Source organism: Podarcis cretensis, assembly GCF_951804945.1.
Source record: "Podarcis cretensis genome assembly, chromosome: 5".
In the NCBI taxonomy this organism is placed as follows: Eukaryota; Metazoa; Chordata; class Lepidosauria; order Squamata; family Lacertidae; genus Podarcis; species Podarcis cretensis.
Window position 1 is genome coordinate 98,457,922 of NC_137174.1, and position 17,909 is coordinate 98,475,830.

Below are 17,909 nucleotides of genomic sequence, written 5' to 3' on the forward strand. Positions count from 1 at the left end.
GCGGTTTCCCCAACCCCCCCCCCCCCCCCGAGAAACCAGCACACAAAATGGGCAGCCCCACATGGTTGAAGACAGACCAGCGCCACGTGCTCCTCTTCCTTCACTCCGCCACTTCCGCCCGTCAGCGCAGGCCTATCGCAGCTCTCGCACTTACCAGCGCTGCCGCCCTATTGGCTGCGTCCTTTCCACCCGCCTTCGAATTAGGCGCGGTTTCTGATTGGGCGGGGCGGGCCTTGCTGCTCTCGGCTCCCCCCGCCTACTCCGAAAGAGCCCGAGGAGTGGCTCCTCATCTCGGCGAGGGGGCGGGCGGTGGGCTCCGCGAGCGCCGATTGGTTAAGGCAGCGCCGCGGGGCGGGAGAAAGAGTTAAGCTAGTCCTCGACCTCACTCTTTTCGGTTCGGGCCGAGACTCGAGCGAGGCGCCAGGAGCGAGCGGAGGCTTCTTTCGACGCTCTACACATCCGGACAACCCCGCCGCCATTATGGTGAAGCTCGCCAAGGTGAGCGCCGCGGCCTACATGGTGGGAAGGGAGAGAAAGGCCCACAACATGGAGGCCCCTTTCTTTGGCCCGCGCGGGATTCTGAGGGAGGGGGAAACGAGGGCGGCGTGACGCGCGCGCGCGCGGCGGTTTCGAGGCCTCCCGCAGGTTTCACTGAGGGGGAATTAAGCGGCGGGTGGGAGAGAGAATAAGAAGATGCTGCGGTTTCAAGGACCCCCCCCAACCAACCAACCAACGGCCTCTCAAAGCGGCGCGCGCACGCCGCGGTCGGGCGGTTTCTAGAGGCCCATCGCCCTTTCCAACGGGATCGAGAGGGAAAGAGCGGGCGGGCGGGCGCGAGCGCGCCACACGAGGAGTTTCTAGGCGCCCTCCGCTCCCTCTCAGCCGGAATCTTTTAAACGCGCTCGACGTACGTCCCACGGGCGGGGCGGGGCGGGGTGGGGGGGGCGCGCGCGCATACGCGGGTCAGCCGAGCTTAGCTTAGCGCAGCCTAGCTTGGCGGGCGCGCGAGCGAGCGGGTTTTCGAGGGGAGGGAGGGGGCGCGTTAGGAGCGGGCCTCGCGCGCGCGCGCTTCGGCGTCGTCGCGCCGTGGCCACGTGATCCCGGTCCGTGCGTAGCGGAGCACGTGGGAAGGGAAAGGAAGCCGCTCTCCAGGGGGGGGTTCCACGTGGTGCGGCATCGCGGGCCTTGCGGCCTTCGCCGCAGCCGCCTGGATCTGGTCCCTCCGGCCACGCGGCTGCGGAGGGAAACCTCACACGAGCAACGGGTCAGCCGATGGCTGGTGGCGGGGAAAGCGGAGCTGGGACTGCTTTTGGTGCCCACGAGGCTCCCGGGGGAAGCAGCCACTGGGGGGGGGGGTTTCGCCGGTCTTCGTACCTCGGAGGGCTCCTCTCGGGAATCCTGAGGCAGCCGACCCGTTTGGAGTCCCCTCTGTCGTAGGGATATTGGGTATCTCCATGCAGAACCAGATTGATCTCCCGACAGGCGCAAAAACACGGAGTAAAGCTGTAAAGCGGGCGGGAGCAAAGAACATTTTATAATTCCTGAATAGCCTAGAGAGTGAATCCCACATGCCCTCTGAAGTGCTTGTACGTGATGCTTCAGTGGTGGGGGGGGATTTGCTCCTGTAGCACAGTGAGCTTGCATATGGTTGGGCGGAATGTGTCTGTATTAATGGAGTATAGTTCAGAGGCCTGCTGGTGTTCTTAATATAACTAAGCACATGGTGTTAAGTTCCAGTGAGATCGGTGGGACTTAACTGCCATGTGCTAGTTATCAGTGGGGCTTTGCATTGCCTGCCTGTGGTTGGATTGTGGCAGCAGTAGTAAGAGGGAAGCAAGGCTGGAATGTTTAATGTTAATTAGTTAAGCATTCCCATTCAGATGGGAAGATCTCCTGTATGAAAAAGAGGAAGGTCTAAGGTATGGGTGTTTAAGCAATTGCGCTTCACTGCGAACTGTTAAAAGGAGTAGCACGCTTTTCAGTAAGTAAGGAGACTTTATTACAAGTGTATCCTGATAGCAGCAATTTTGAGCATTGGGAAAAACAGACTTCTAACTCTTACTCTGTCTCCCACCAGAACGTTAAAAGCCAGCCTAAACAGAAGAAAATGGCTCCTCCTCCAAAGGATGTGGACGACAGTGAAGAGGAAGAATCTTCAGAAGAGGAGGAGAGCAGTGAGGAAGAGGTAAGAATTTGGCCTTTAGTGCTTGAATCCGGTCAGTGTAACCTTAAATCCAATGTCTTAAGGTGCTTGTCAATATTTAGCCTGAAGTTGAGCCAAATCTTGCTTTCCTGCCTAAATCCTTACACTTCAGGTGTCAAGGAAATAAACAAACTATCTGACTTTTAGAAGAATGCAGACCTGTATCTGGAAGTTTTTAATGTTTTATGTTTCTACCCAGAGTGGCTGGGGAAACCAAGCCAGATGGCCAGGGTACAAATAATACATATTTTATACCTTATATTACTATTACTAGGGTTAAAGTAGCTCATTGGCTGAAAAATCAAGTTTTGGGCAGAGAAAAAAAGATTGCATGAAATGGAAGGTACTCCTAGGGGCAAAGGTCAAAGTCTTAAGTTAATTTCTCTTCCTAAGTCCCATCTATATATGTTACCTCATAGTAGTCCTTAGTGGTAATTCCTAAGGAGATCCAACTGTGTTAATTTGTGGAGCAAACTAGTGGTTAGAGATTGTTGTACCATGCAATCCTTTGCATGTTGACTTGGAAACAAACCTTGCTGTGTTCAGGTGGGCTTACTCCCAAGTAAGGAAGCAAGAATCATAACAATATTCTCAGTTTTGCATCCATCTTAGATTGCATGGTGTCTTGTTGACTGGAATATTTCTCTTCCCGCAGATGGTTCCCCAGAAGAAAGCAGTTACCCCAGCAAAAGCAGCAGCCGTAGCCACTCCCAACAAAAAAGCAGCAACTCCTGGTAAGAAGATAGTGGCTACCCCAGCCAAAAAAGCTGTGGCTACCCCAGCAAAGAAAGCTGCTACTCCACTGAAGAAGACACCGGTTCCTGCCAAAGGAGCAAAAAATGGGAAGAATGCCAAGAAAGAAGAGAGTGAAGAGGAGGAAGATGAGGAGGAGGAGGATAGCGAAGAGGAGGAAGGTGAATTGGGTGGGGTAAATTACTTTAGTAAACTGAAATTGCTATTGCCAGATTCAGAAAAGTTTCTGGCTTTAGCAGCAAATCATTCAAAGCAAGCAAAAATACACGAGAACAGCATGATATTTCTTGTGCGCGCGCTCTCTCTCTCTATATATATACACACACACACATAATGTGTGTGTGCGCTACTGAGTTTTATAGTACAAGATGGTCACCATTTGGAGTCTGCTGCCTTGCATGAACCATATGATTCGTTTCAATCCTTTAGGTAGTTAGGTCTTGAATCATGGTTTCTGGTTCTCATCATGCAGTTAGAGGTTCAGTAGGCCTTTATAAATGTTCCAGTATTGATCTTTCAACAACTGCTGATAAATTGCTTCATGCAGATGAATCTGAGGAGGAGCCTGCAGTGCCAGTAAGGAAAGCCGTGCAGGCGGCAGGGAAAAAGCCTGTAGCCGCTGTAGCTGCCATATCAGCCAAACAAGAGTCTGAGGATGATGAAGATGACGAAGATGAGGAGGAGGAAGACGGTAAGGCTCTTTCATTTATGAGAAGCATATGTAGGGATTATTCTGAGTCATACAGTTTCAGAATAAATAGTTGGTTGGAAAAAGCAGAATAGGTTGAGATAACTTGCTGCCTTGTTTGAGTCTAGATACCAGCACAGATGATGATTATTGGGACTTAATACTGATCTTGTGATGTCTCTAGTATGAGCTGATGTGTTGGATGTATAAACAGTGCCCATAGCGGGGGCATACTAATCCTGCTTCCCAGCTGAATCAAGACACAATAAACTTAAATCTGGACACACTGGCACATCAAAATGGCAGGCTTGACTCACATTCCAAACTGTGGTTTGCACAGTTCTTGCTTTTTGAGTTGTCTGATTCTGTGACCTTGCACAGTGACATCACCGAGGCTCGTGACTCTCATGTTCATAAGCATAGTTTTGTAGTAACAACCATAATTTTTTTAAGGAGTCAAAGTGAGCAAGAGGAGTTGTTCTTGAGTGCATCTCTTTGATACAGTGGCTATGCACTGTGAGTCTTACCTAAAAGAGCTCCCTGTGGTTCTAGAATCTGAAGATGAGCCCATGGAGATCACCCCAGCAAAAGGGAAAAAAGCTGCGCTGGCAAAAACGGCACCAGTAAAAGTCACACCTGCTAAAGCCGCCAAAGAAGATTCTGAGGATGAGGAAGATGATGACGAGGAGGAGGATGACGATGACGAAGAGGACGATGAAGAGGAGGAAGGTGAGTTGGCCATCTCTGAAGTCCCTCAGAGCTCTCAAAACACTGCAGTTGTCTTGCCTTCTGCTTTGGTCCTAGAGCTGGAAATGATGAATTCTCGCTGAGCTGATGTGGTACCAATCACATATGAACACATTCTGAAGATAGTCAAGTCCTGATCCAGCTGCCCCCTTCTGGTGTGCTCCGTGCACCCTCTGGGATCTTTCTGACACCTCCTTTGCTTCCCTTCCCACTACAGAGAACGTGCAAGAAATGTCTGGAAAAAGAAAGAAGGAAATGGCCAAGCAGAAAGGAGCCCCAGATGCCAAGAAAAAGAAAGTGGAAGGTGAGAAATCCACCATGTTTTCACTTCTTCTTTTGATTGACCCTTGAAAAAGCCTGGTAACCTATCCCATAATGCCTCTGTGCAGAGTAAGGCCAATTTCCAACACCTAACCTAAAAGTTAAATCCAAGGATATGCCTCTTCAAGTAGGAGAGGCTTTGATTCTTGGGGTGCTGAAGCCAAGTGTAGCGCCCACATACTGTTTGTGTCACATCTCAGGGATCCCACAGTGGCTTTTTTTCAAGGATCCCTTTACTTATTAGCATGCTGCCTGTTAAAATGGACATCTGTGAGGCTTTAAAAGGGTGCTATGGAGCATGAGAATTAAGAGGAAAAGAGACTAGAAGAGGTGGGTAAAGGAAGAATAAGGGCAAGTACTTTTGGTATGCACTTGGGAGAATGGAAGGTCCTTGTTGCACTGCTCCAGTGAGTGTGCAGTATACTCTTTGTGCAGCATAGTTACCAGTGGAAATGACAGCTACCGTATTTTTTGCACCATAACAATCACTTTTTTCCTCCTAGAAAGTTAGAGGAAATGTCTGTGCGTGTTATGGAGCGAATGCCTGTGGGTGGTGGTGGGGATTTGCTGCAGTCGTGAGCAGAGGATCCATGGTTCCCCTTCCTTCCCTCCTCCGTGGTTACAAAGCATGGATCCTCAGGATTTTTGCATTGGGCTACTCCAAACTCACTGTCAGATCACATGTCTGTGCCCACAGCATGAACCACAAAAATATATCCACTATTTCGTTTAGAATATTTTTTTTCTTGTTTTCCTCCTCTAAAAACTACGTGCGTGTTATGGTCTGGTGCGTGTTATAGAGCGAAAAATACGGTAATTTTGAGAGATTCCCAGGCTTGGTGCACTAAGAGTTTTGCACAGGTGGCTCCACCAGCCCTTACTGTAGTCATTTCCTAGAAGTGTTTGCATAACTCATGTAATCTCCCATTAACTTTTTAGAAGCTGCCTTCTCCATCTTCATGGGCAACCTGAATGGAAACAAAGACTTTGAGGAACTGAAAGTTGCCGTCAAGGATTTCTTTGCCAAAAAGGATCTTGAAGTGCAAGAAGTCAGAATTGGAAACTCAAAGTAAGAACTAAGTTTACTTGTGTATATTATGAAATCTTAAGAATTCTTTAAAAGTAAAAACTTCACTTTAAAACATCTTTCTGTTGTGGCAAGGAGGAAGTGAATGCTTCTTCGGTCTAGGGATGAAGAGCATACAGTGGTGCCTCGCAAGACGGAAAACCCGCTAGACGAAAGGGTTTTCCATTTTGGAGGCGCTTCGCAAAACGAATTTCCCTATGGGCTTGCTTCGCAAGACGAAAATGTCTTGCGAGTTCCTGCGGGTTTTTTCCCCTTTCCCCCCTTCCCCCCCTTTTCCTAAGCCTCTAAGCCGCTTATCAGCTGATCGCTAAAAGCCGCTAATAGCGCTAATCCGCTAAGCTGTCAATGGGCTTGCTTCGCACGACGAAAAAACCGCTATACGAAGAGCCTCACGGAATGGATTAATTTCGTCTTGCGAGGCACCACTGTATTTTGTTGGACAGCAACTCCTATCATCTCTGGCCATGCTGCTTGGGGCCAGTGGGAGTTAGGAGGCCTGACAGCAACTGGAGGGGACACACATGTTCTCCATCCCTGAATTAGACACTCGTGCAAAAAGTAGCATTTGTTCCGGAGATAAGGAGACTGCTGCATCTTACAGTGGTTCTTCCAGGAGAAGAGTGGGTAGCAGAAGGATAATACTTTAACTGGATTTTGAATGAGACTGCTGTAAAACATGTTAACTTTTAAAGCTCTGCAAGCAGTCATCACCTGAAATGTGACAAAGTTTCTGTGTCCCCTTGCAAATACTACACATGTTCAGCCTAGTGTATCCATTGGGTAGACTTGCCATTTTTTAGATGCCACATTAAGGCTGTTGTTTACTTTGGTTACCTTGTGGATATTTGGGTTGAACACTGAAAATAAACCTTCTGTTCTGCAGGAGGTTTGGCTATGTGGATTTCTCATCGGAAGCTGATGTGGATAAAGCACTTAAGCTAAATGGAAAGAAATTATTGGGCTTGGAAATAAAACTGGAAAAAGCAAAGACCAGGGAGTGCATCCAAGAGAACAAGAAGGGTAAGCTCTCTTTTTAGTACAAGCTTGATATTCTTGGACCCTCTTATTGCTCTCATGGACGAAGGACTTTAAAGCAGCCTTTGCCTGCACATGTTCCTGCGTGTTCAAAGTACTTTTCTCTGGGCCTATAACCTCTTGTGGTGTTTGCTTTTTAGAGAGAGATGCGAGGACTATCTTTGTGAAGAACCTTTCTTACAGTATAACCCAAGAAGACCTGCAAGAAGTCTTTGACAATGCCCTGGAAGTCAGGCTGGTGTCCAAGGATGGAAATAGCAAAGGGTATGTAGCTCCATTAGCACGAGGTTGTGGGCTGCATTGTTGTGAACCCTTCCATTCAGCAGCAGAATTCCCCAGCTACTCTGCATATGCTTTTCTATCCAGGAAATCTTAAAAGTTCTGATCCTCCTTCTACCCAACATGATTTCAAATTTGTTGTACTACAACAGGGCTGTATCTGTCTGTCGGAGTTTTTTCACTCCCCTGCAAGGTTCATTGTAATGAACGTACCTTTGGGATGGTGTTGAATATCATTGCTAGCTATTTTCATCTAGAGAATTTTCTCCCCAAGACTTTCAGAACAAACTTGCCATTTTTGTGTTCTCCCCATCCCTCAGGATTGCCTACATTGAGTTTAAATCCGAGGCAGACGCAGAGAAAGCGATGGAGGAAAAGCAAGGGATGGAGATTGAGGGCCGTGCCATCATGCTTGACTACACTGGTGAGAAGAGCCAGGTGGATGGCAGAAAATTCAGTAAAGGAGGACAGCCAGGTAATCTGCTTTGGTGCATTCAGTTGTTATCTGGTGTTGGAATTGGCTTGGCATGACAAAACACTGAAAGATGACTGCAGAGAAGCTGCGGTCATTACAGTGACATACAGTGGTACCTCGGGTTAAGTACTTAATTCGTTCCGGAGGTTTGTTCTTAACCTGAAGCACCACTTTAGCTAATGGGGCCTCCTGCTGCAGGTGTGCCACCAGAGCACGATTTCTGTTCTCAACCTGAAGCAAAGTTCTTAACCCGAGGTACCACTGTACTCCCAATTCTCAAAAGGCATCTTGCCTTGAAAAAAGAGGCTTAGTTGGTTTCTGCTTCCTTTTGATGACCCGTTAGAATTTTGGTTGCCCTGGAGCTTCAGCTTACCTTATGTAAGTGTGGGTGGGTGTTTGTGGTTTCCTTTCCTGGAAACATTTCTTTAGCCTCCTGCAGCCTCAGCTGCCAGCACTTTCTGAACCGTACATACATAAAGTTCCACGAGAGCCATTGCATCTTAGCATGGGCAACCAGGAAAGCTAACAACAAACACCTGCACCCCACCTGCAACTAGTCTAACCAAAATGTTCTCTCTTCTTTGACAGTTTGTCAAAGGCAGTTCTGTTTCTTGTTAATAGATGGAGGAGAATGATAATAATAAGAATTAGTGGAAAATATTGGAGTGACCCTACAATGAGCCTTTCTTTTCTGCAGGTGGAGAGTCAAAGACCCTTGTTGTGAACAACCTCTCATATGATGCAACAGAAGAATCTCTCCAGGAAGTCTTTGAGAAAGCGGCAGCAATCAGGATCCCACAGAACAACCAGGGGAGGCCAAAAGGGTATGTAGGAGCAGGCGTGTGGCGACTTGATGATTAAATCCTCTCTCTTGACTAGGCAACACCTCAGAACATTAAATGTCATTTCCCTAGGAAGTTAGAACGCCTTAAGACTTGCCTGGCTGAAGTGTGTCTTTGGATTCAGATAATGATTGATGCTTGTTTAGCTGGAGGACAGAGTGGGTGGTTTAGAAGCTAGGCTGCTAAACGAAGGAAATAACATGCATTGTTGGGCTCGCTTTTGCCTCTGGCTGCACCCACCACTGGCTTGGGCTGAAGCTGTTTCCCCATCTACCCCTGTGACTCAGTTTCTTAACTTGACTCTGGCTTCTCTTTCTGCAGGTACGCATTTATAGACTTCCCCACAACTGAGGATGCAAAAGAAGCAATGAATTCCTTCAACAACACAGACATTGAAGGCCGGACAATCAGGCTGGAATTCAGCACACCAGGGGGACAAAACAGGAATTTCAATGCTAGAGGAGGATTTGGACGTAAGTCTTTCTCCGTGCCCTAACTTAAAATCATTTGAGGGTGGGGGTGGTGTTTTAATTAGCCCTTGCTGTATCAACAGGGCTAAAATTTTGTGTTTGTTTTTTATTCAGAGCAAAGCAAAACATTGTTTGTCAAAGGCTTGTCTGAGGAAACAACAGAAGAAACCTTGAAAGAGTCGTTTGAAGGCTCCGTTACTGCAAGAATAGTCACTGACAGAGATACTGGCTCATCCAAAGGGTAGGTAGAAAGCTCCCTCTGCCCCAGAGGTTTTGACATGATGGCAGGCACAAAAGTCTCACTGCTGCTGACCTCCCCTTGATCCCACCCTCCACTAGGCCTCTGCTTTGAGCTTCTCTGTGTAAACTCAGGAGCCTTCCTGCCTTCTCAATGAGCTCCTTCCTGCTGATAATCCAGTGGCAGGCTATGGATTCGCACGAGAAGAAGAGTAAAACTGCAGCCCTGACCTTCGGTGCCTTGTCTGCTTCAGATGAGCGACAGTCATTGCTGTGGGACAACCCTGCAACTTGCCTGCCTGCAGATTCATAGCATGCAGTGCAACCTGCAGTTAAGTTTGTGGATATCTACGTCTAGGATGGGCAAAATCCCCATCTATGTGGCTTTCACAAGTGTAGTCAGAAGCTTGGAGAGTAGAGCAGGAGACCCTTAGTCTCAAGGTTGTAGGTTGAGGCCCCACGTTAGGGGGGAAATATTCCTTCATTTCAGGGCCAGGGCATTTGAGCAGCATTGTTTGTAGCCATGCAGAAATCAGAACTACCACACCAGCATTAAATGTAATGTTTATTGTAGTTCAATTGACTTTGAACATAACTTTAGCTGGCACTTAAAAGTAAAGGGACCACTGACCATTAGGTCCAGTCATGACCGACTCTGGGTTTGCTGCGCTCATCCTGCCCTATAGGCTAAGGGAGCCGACATTTGTCCGCAGACAGCTTCTGGGTCACGTGGCCAGCATGACTAAGCCTGGCGAACCAGAGCAGCGCATGGAAACACGGTACCTATTTATCTACTTGCACTTTGACGTGCAAGTCCTAGGCTCTATGGTTTAACCCACAGCGCCACACGCGTCCCTATTAGCTGGTGCTTACCTGCATTTCAAAACAAATCTGGCCATCCTCTACAGGGGAGACCTGCCTTTTGTATGCATTTCCTAGACGGCAGAAAGTTAGCTGATACGTGGCTTGTTTGCTGCTCTTCTTTCAGGCTAAGTACTTCAGGAGTGCAGAGCAGCTGTTCTGTTGAAACCTAGTTGACACCCTTTGAGTCCCTTTGGCAGGAAGGTGGGCTAGGAAATTAGATGCCTCAGGAGTGTATTGCAGATAACTTGGGACAGTCTGAGTCTGTCCTCTTTCTACCCAGAAGGGCACCTGCTGTGTCTGTGCTTGTATTGCTCCCAGATTATTATTATTTTGTGACGCACTGCTTGGTTGTGTCTCATTTGGCCCTATAATTCCTCCAAAGGGAGCTGTAATGATGATTGCAGGTATTAAAGATCCCTCCATCTGTTGTTGTTCTTCAGCAGCAGGGTAGAGTGTTGAAACTGTCCCCTGCTCTTTCCTAGATTTGGCTTTGTGGACTTCAGCTCCCCAGAAGAAGCCAAAGCAGCAAAGGAAGCCATGGAGGATGGAGAGATCGATGGAAACAAAGTGACCCTCGACTTTGCCAAGCCCAAGGGTGATGGATCGCGTGGCGGTGGCGGCTTCGGCCGTGGCGGCAGAGGAGGCCGGGGCGGCAGAGGAGGCTTTGGCGGACGGGGTGGCGGCAGAGGCTTTGGAGGTACTTGCGCTGATGCTGTTTGACCTTCCATATTTGAGTGGCAGTGTGTGAAGAGCTGGGATTTTTAAAAATTGCTCTTTTCCCCTCCACCCTCTTTATCTCTTTTAGGCAGAGGCGGCGGCTTCAGGGGAGGCAGAGGAGGAGGTGGCGACCACAAACCACAAGGAAAAAAGATAAAATTTGATGACTGAGTGGCTTGTCCCTATATCTGAAAGGACTCGGGTTTTTAATTCTGTCACTACCAGTATGACGGAGCCTTCTGAGGACATTCCAAGATGCGTTGCAGTCCCTCTTAAGAGCTACTTGGAAAAATTCCTTTCAATGAAGAAACAGCCATCTGACTGCCTGGCCACGCATATGAACTTTTAAAAAGCAACAAGAAATGTGGGAGTTGACCTGTGTCAGTGCATTTGTCCTGAATTTATAACGTTTTACCCCATGTACAAAATTAACTTCCTTATACATTTCTGTAGGGTTTTTCCTTTTTTTTTTTGTTTTTTGTTTATTTGCTGTAAAAATGCAAAAATGTTTTATCATTTGTGTCTTGGCACACTGTCTTGGACAGATTAAAGGGCCTAAACAGATTTCTTGTGTGTTTCTCAACAAAGTTCCAGGGGAATCCACAAACTAGCCAGGCAAATGGGGTTTTGCACAAAGCTTTGAAGGATTGCTGGGAACGGGGAGAGAAACCGGCTGTGTACCTTTACCTGCTCGATACTTTTGTACCCCCAACACCTGAAATTGTGCTTAAGCTACCATCACAGACAGAGATGCCATCAGTGATTCTTTAGTACACCTAATTCATTTTTCGAAGCGGGCACATAATTTTATGCTGTGAATTTCTCAGGTGGCAGAGGTCTCAGAAATATTCTCAAAAGTGAAAATTTACTTGCTTTTTTCTCAAGCATGGTGCAACATACACAAATGGGTGGAAACCAGCTTTAAGCAGGACCAGATAGGGGTTGAATGTTCTGTTGTAAGTTTGGTGGCTTCAAAGTGAGACATAATTGTGTTGTCTCAACTGAAATGGGAAACTTTACCCTTTGCTCTTTGCCTAACTATATTTCTCTAGAACCAAAGTGTTGCCCTCTAGTGATGTAGCTGTGTGCTAGAGCCTTTCAAGTAGGAGTTTTCTAAGATGGGGCTTATAAATCCTGGTTGGCTGCTCCTATTAAAACCTAACGCTATGGGTATTTTTTTGTCTCTTGTGAGTATGAAGAAAGTATAATATGACCTTGGGCCAGTCCCATTTTCCCAGGATTGTTTGGGGCAGGGGGAGCTTGAGGAAGTGCAGCTGCAAAAGGCAGGATAAAAATCACACTTAAATAATAATTGAACTCCAGTGTTCTTTCAAAGCTTGTGGACTCCTGCACAAACAAAGACCTATTGATGACTGTGTGTGCTCTGGTTGCCCTGCAAAGTTGAGAATCTATATTCCCAATTTCTTCAGAGGCAAAATAGTAAGGGGGTTGGTTGCTTTGTGCAGGTACAGTGGTGCCTCGCAAGAAGAAAAGAATCCGTTCCGCGAGTCTCTTGGTCTAGCGTTTTTTTTCGTCTTGCGAAGCAACCCTATTAGCGGATTAGCACTATTAGCGGCTTAGAAAAAGGGGGGGAGGAGCAAAAAAAATCACAAGATGTTTTCGTCTTGCAAAGCAAGCCCATAGGGGAATTTGTCTTGCGAAGCGCCTCGAAAAACGGAAAACCCTTTCGTGTAGCGGGTTTTTCGTCTTGCGGGGCACCACTGTATTTCCTTGGACTCTGCATTAGTACAGTAGCAGCTAAAGAAATGTGCTTTGGGCTTTTGGCACGTTAAATTCTGCTAGTTGGCCTCAATGCAGCATGCCGTCTCTGCCCTTTGGATGGCCTGATAATTTTAGGTGTTTTCTTTGTAGTCCATGGGAGCCCATGGCATCAGACAAAGCAACAAGGAAGGCTTTAGCAGGCAGAAACAAAATGGTTCTTGTGACCATTTTGCGTGTGGGGGAAGAGGGAACAGGAAGCAGGGAGAAAGTCTGGGCTGCTGGTGGTTTTTCTCCAGAAAGAGAAGGGGCTAATGTCTTTAAAACTTGGAATTAAGAGGGAAAGGGAAGCTTACAGGTGCAAGAGGTGGATGCAATAAGGGAGGAGGGATTGAAAGGGACGAGGGAGGTGTAGAGTCCAAGTTAGGAAAGCCAGAGCAGTGTGTCTTCAAGTCCCACCAGACCTGCTTCTTGGCCAGACTTGCTGAGGCTGATGGGAGTTGTAGTTCAACACCTGGCGACTCAAAGGTTCCCTGGTCTAAATCAGCTGCTGAATGGCCCTCCAGGGTTTCAGACAGGATGTTCCCAGCCCTTCTCTGGAGATGCCAGGGATTAAACGTGACTGTGACCTGCATGCAAAACCCAATGCCACTGGGGGCAGCCCTCTACCGCCTCATTAGAAAAAGCAGCTGCCAACCCATTAATAGTATGAGTGATAACTGTGGAAGCAGATGACCCTAGCTCTGATCCACACCTTGTGTTGGTGGATGGGCACAAAGAGCACTGGCAGCGAGACTCAGCCATTTTGGAAGCTGTTAGCAGAGACCCTCTTGAAATGGTAGGAAAGGTGTTGTTCTATGGGCTGAGCACTAGGTGGCAGCAGTACCCAAAGGAACTGGTTTGCTGGCAGTAGCCTGGGCTAGGCAACCTAAGGCCCGGGGGCCAGATGTGGCCCAATAGCCTCAATTTAGCCCGCAAGCGGTCCGGGAATCAGCGTGTTTTTACATGAGTAGAATGTGTCCTTTTATTTAAAATGCAAAAATTTTTACACATCGCTTGGGAAGACAGGCGAACTAATACCAGTGTACTGGAAGAATCAAAGATCACTAGTGTTGAAGCAATGATTCTTCAACATCAACTTCGCTGAACTGGTCATGTTGTGTGGATGCCTGATGATCGTCTTCCAAAGCAACTATATTCCGAACTTAATGGAAAGTGTAATGCCGGTGGTCAACAAAAGAGGTTTAAAGACTGTCTCAGGACAAATTTTTTTAAATGTATAAACACCGACAACTGGGAAACACTGGCCTGCAAGCGCTCCAGTTGGAGAACAGCCTTGACCAAAGGTGTCATGGGTTTTGAAGACATTTCGAACTCAGGACGCAAGGGAGAAACGTGCTAAGAGGAAGGCACGCTTGGCAAATCCACACCGTGATCAACTCCCACCCGGAAACCTATGTCCCCACTGTGGAAGGACGTGTGGATCCAGAATTGGCCTCCACAGTCACTTACGGACTCATTGTTAAAACCGTGTTCACGGAAGACAATCTTACTCAGAGATACAAAGAGATATCCTACAAGGAGCTCATGGTTCTTCCCCACCCACCTCGTCTCCATGCCATCTTCACAACAACCTGGCGAGGCAGGTTAAGGTGAAAGGCTGTGACTGGCCCAATATCACCCAGTGAGCTTCTGCAAAATTATTCAAGGCAGAGCTCAAAATGCAGACACCGCTTGTGGGATTGCTTCGAGGTAGGTTTGTGTACGCAAGCCCTAGAGCTTTCATGTGGTTCAATATTTATTCCTGGATGGAGGTCAAATTCCAGTTGATTAACGTATTCTTGGCACGTATCTGGGACAACTTTGACACCTACATCACTGCTGGTGGCCATGCGGCTTTTTCAAGTCCAGGAATCCAGCAAGCGATTCCTGCCGCACCTCGTTCACGGGTCAGCCTAGGACTGTTGGGTTACAGCCAGGCATGTCCAACTGGTAGATCACAAGGTGTTCCGGGTAGATCCTGGTCAATCTCTGGCCCTTCAGTAATCTCCTTACAAAAGAGCAAAAAACAAATAAACCCCAAACTTTGGCTTCCTAAAAAAAACCTCCATAACTTTGGGTAGATCACTGCTAGTCTTTTTACGACAATGTGTAGATCACTGCCAGTTTTTTTATACTGTGAGTAGATCGCAGTCTATTGGGAATTGGATGTCTCTGGATTACACCAATCCAGTGTGCAGTCCGTGCATTCTGCTTTCCTATTCGGGGATGGATAGGAAAATGATGAATTTTAACAAGATGAATTTTAACAGGGAGAAATGTAAAGTATTGCACTTGGGCCAAAAAAATGAGAGGCACAAATACAAGATGGGTGACACCTGGCTTGAGAGCAGTACATGTGAAAAGGATCTAGGAGTCTTGGTTGACCACAAACTTGACATGAGCCAACAGTGTGACGCGGCAGCTAAAAAAGCCAATGCAGTTCTGGGCTGCATCAATAGGAGTATAGCATCTAGATCAAGGGAAGTAATAGTGCCACTGTATTCTGCTCTGGTCAGACCTCACCTGGAGTACTGTGTCCAGTTCTGGGCACCACAGTTCAAGAAGGACACTGACAAACTGGAACGTGTCCAGAGGAGGGCAACCAAAATGGTCAAAGGCCTGGAAACGATGCCTTATGAGGAACGGCTAAGGGAGCTGGGCATGTTTAGCCTGGAGAAGAGGAGGTTAAGGGGTGATATGATAGCCATGTTCAAATATATAAAAGGATGTCACATAGAGGAGGGAGAAAGGTTGTTTTCTGCTGCTCCAGAGAAGCGGACACGGAGCAATGGTTCCAAACTACAAGAAAGAAGATTCCACCTAAACATTAGGAAGAACTTCCTGACAGTAAGAGCTGTTTGACAGTGGAATTTGCTGCCAAGGAGTGTGGTGGAGTCTCCTTCTTTGGAGGTCTTTAAGCAGAGACTTGACAACCATATGTCAGGAGTGCTCTGATGGTGTTTCCTGCTTGGCAGGGGGTTGGACTCGATGGCCCTTGTGGTCTCTTCCAACTCTATGATTCTATGATTCTATGAGTGATTGTCTCAGTTCAATTCATGTACATAGAACCACAGAACAGATTCCTCAGGGGACGCCCTCCCAGCAGATGCCAAGGCAATAAACAACTATTTTACTTTTAAAAGACAACTGAAGGCGGCCCTGTTTAGGGAGATTTTAATGTCTGATGCTGTATTGTTTTTAATATTCGGTTGGAAGCCGCCCAGAGTGGCTGTGGAAACCCAGCCAGATGGGTGGGGTATAAATAATAAATTATTATTATTATTATTATTATTATAGGGACACGGGTGGCCCTGTGGGTTAAACCAAAGAGCCTAGGGCTTGCCGATCAGAAGGTCAGCGGTTCGAATCCCCGCGACGGGGTGAGCTCCTGTTGTTCGGTCCCTGCTCCTGCCAACCTAGCAGTTCGAAAGCACGTCAAAGTTCAAGTAGATAAACAGGTACCGCTCCGGCAGGAAGGTAAATGGCGTTTCCGTGCACTGCTCTGGTTCGTCAGAAGCGGCTTAGTCCTGCTGGCCACATGACGCGGAAGCTGTACGCCGGCTCCCTTGGCCATTAAAGCGAGATGAGCGCCGCAGCCCCAGAGTCGTCTGTGATTGGACCTAATGGTTAGGGGCGCCTTTACCTTTATTATTATTATTATTATTATTATTATTATTATTATTATTATAGTCCAGCCCCCTGCAATGCAGGAATCTTGGCTAAAGCATTCCTGAGAGATGGCTATCCCACCTCAGCTTAAAAACCTCTAAGGAAAAACCCGAGGGAGACCGTTCCACTGTCATACAGCTCTGTCAGAAAGCCCTTCCTAAGGTTCAGTGGGAATCTCCTTTCTCAAAATCCGAATGGTTGGGTCCTCCCCTTTGGAGCAGCAGAAAACAAGCTTGCTCTCTGCCTCCATCTTCCACCTGAAGTTATTTGATCAGCATCATCAACAGGTCATGAGCCCGGAACAGGTGTAGTTAGTCAGTTACCTTACCTGCCCTGCCCTTTTTCAGTTGACCTTCTTCCCTGTTGGGTTTCTAGTCTTATCTGTTTCATGTAAGTGTCAAGCAAGACTGTTAAGAGGCTATAAAGCTGCCATTCCTGACTCAGCTCAGTGATGGAGCATCTCTTTTGCATGCAGAAGAGACCCATTCTGAAGTCTTTGACAGCTACGCCCAGTCAGGGCAGACAAGATCAGGGTGGTCCAATCCTATTTTGGAGGCCCTCGGCAGCATTCAAGAAAAAACATCTTAAAAACCATTTAAAATCAAGGTTTGTGTCCTGCGTTTAACAAGCATACATCTGTTTGTGCCTTAGTTTAATCATTAAATCTCTTAAATGTGTATTTCACTATATACAAGGTGTGACTGGAAAGCTTGATGAATGGCCACAGAAATCGGACAGCGAGAAATATTCAAACATACACACCTTACAGGCCTTCAAAGTAGTCAATGCACCATTGACAACGTTCGTAGAACTGTCGGAAACTTCTGAAGTCCCTCTTTTCGTACTGCTTTCAGTTCCCTCGTCACAGCAGCTTGGACGTGTGAAATGTTGGAAAATCTGTGCCCTTTCAGTGAAGATTTCCGTTTCGGAAAAAGAAAAAAATCCAGTTGGAACAGATCAGGTGAATATGGACGGTAGGACAATTCAGTAACCTCAGTAACGATTTATGCAATTCTTCCGCCATCATTCAGATGGACAAACGCCGATCCACAAACTCATGGACTCTGTCGACATTTGCCGCCGTTCTGCTCGTCGACGGTCTGCCAGACTGAGGGTCATCTTCAATGGTTTGCCACCCTTCACGGAAACATTTAAACTATTCACACACCATCTATCGAGTTACATTTAGTGGGTTTGCGACGCCAAGTGTATGTTTGAATATTTCTCGCTGTCCTGTTTCTGTGACCATTCACCGAACTTTCTGGTCACACCTTGTATTTAATTAAATATACTGTGTATATTAAATGTACTGTGAACACTTTATGACACGGAAATTTAATTCAGGGTGTGGTCTGCGGCTTCTGTGCCCAAGTCCTATTGCAGTTCACTTGGTCTGAGTCCGCCCTGCGATAGACGAATGGGCAGGCTGCATAGGAGGCAACATCTCATGTTCCTGACCTGTAGATGAAGTCGAAGGAGATCTTGCCACTTTGAACTGTCCCCCCTCCCAGCTAAATAACTATGCCCTGTTGGCGGTATCTCCTCAAAGTGCTGCCCAGTTGCCACTGACCCCCTGACAGGGCTTTCTCGGTGGTGGCTCCCCATTTGTGGGATGCCCTCTCTGGTAAGGCACGTTCTTCTCTGATTTTTGGGAGAAATTTCAATACCTTCCTGTTCATACCAAACACTTGACAGCTGCCCACCGCAACCTTGAAATTAGCAACTGGGAAGGAAGGCGTGTGATTTTTTTAAAAAAAATGT

General features: G+C 47.2%; 1 protein-coding gene and 1 long non-coding RNA gene across 2 annotated transcripts; one reads left to right on the plus strand and one right to left on the minus strand.

Annotated features, from left to right (window-relative positions):
* Window positions 1–337: 337 nt before the first annotated feature.
* NCL (nucleolin) lies at window positions 338–11,282 on the plus strand. Its single transcript, XM_079977911.1, has 15 exons — window positions 338–498; window positions 2,078–2,185; window positions 2,859–3,117; window positions 3,504–3,647; window positions 4,197–4,373; window positions 4,609–4,695; window positions 5,652–5,781; window positions 6,683–6,819; window positions 6,975–7,098; window positions 7,434–7,588; window positions 8,286–8,412; window positions 8,752–8,903; window positions 9,015–9,141; window positions 10,484–10,698; window positions 10,807–11,282. Exons 1-15 carry the CDS (start codon window positions 481–483, stop codon window positions 10,887–10,889), a joined length of 2,043 nt encoding a protein of 680 aa, XP_079834037.1. The 5' UTR covers window positions 338–480; the 3' UTR covers window positions 10,890–11,282.
* LOC307217232 lies at window positions 11,174–11,705 on the minus strand. Its single transcript, XR_013839466.1, has 2 exons — window positions 11,406–11,705; window positions 11,174–11,325 (listed from the first exon to the last, which is right to left on the minus strand). It is a non-coding gene; the product is annotated as an uncharacterized lncRNA (long non-coding RNA).
* Between the last annotated feature and the right edge of the window lie 6,204 nt (window positions 11,706–17,909).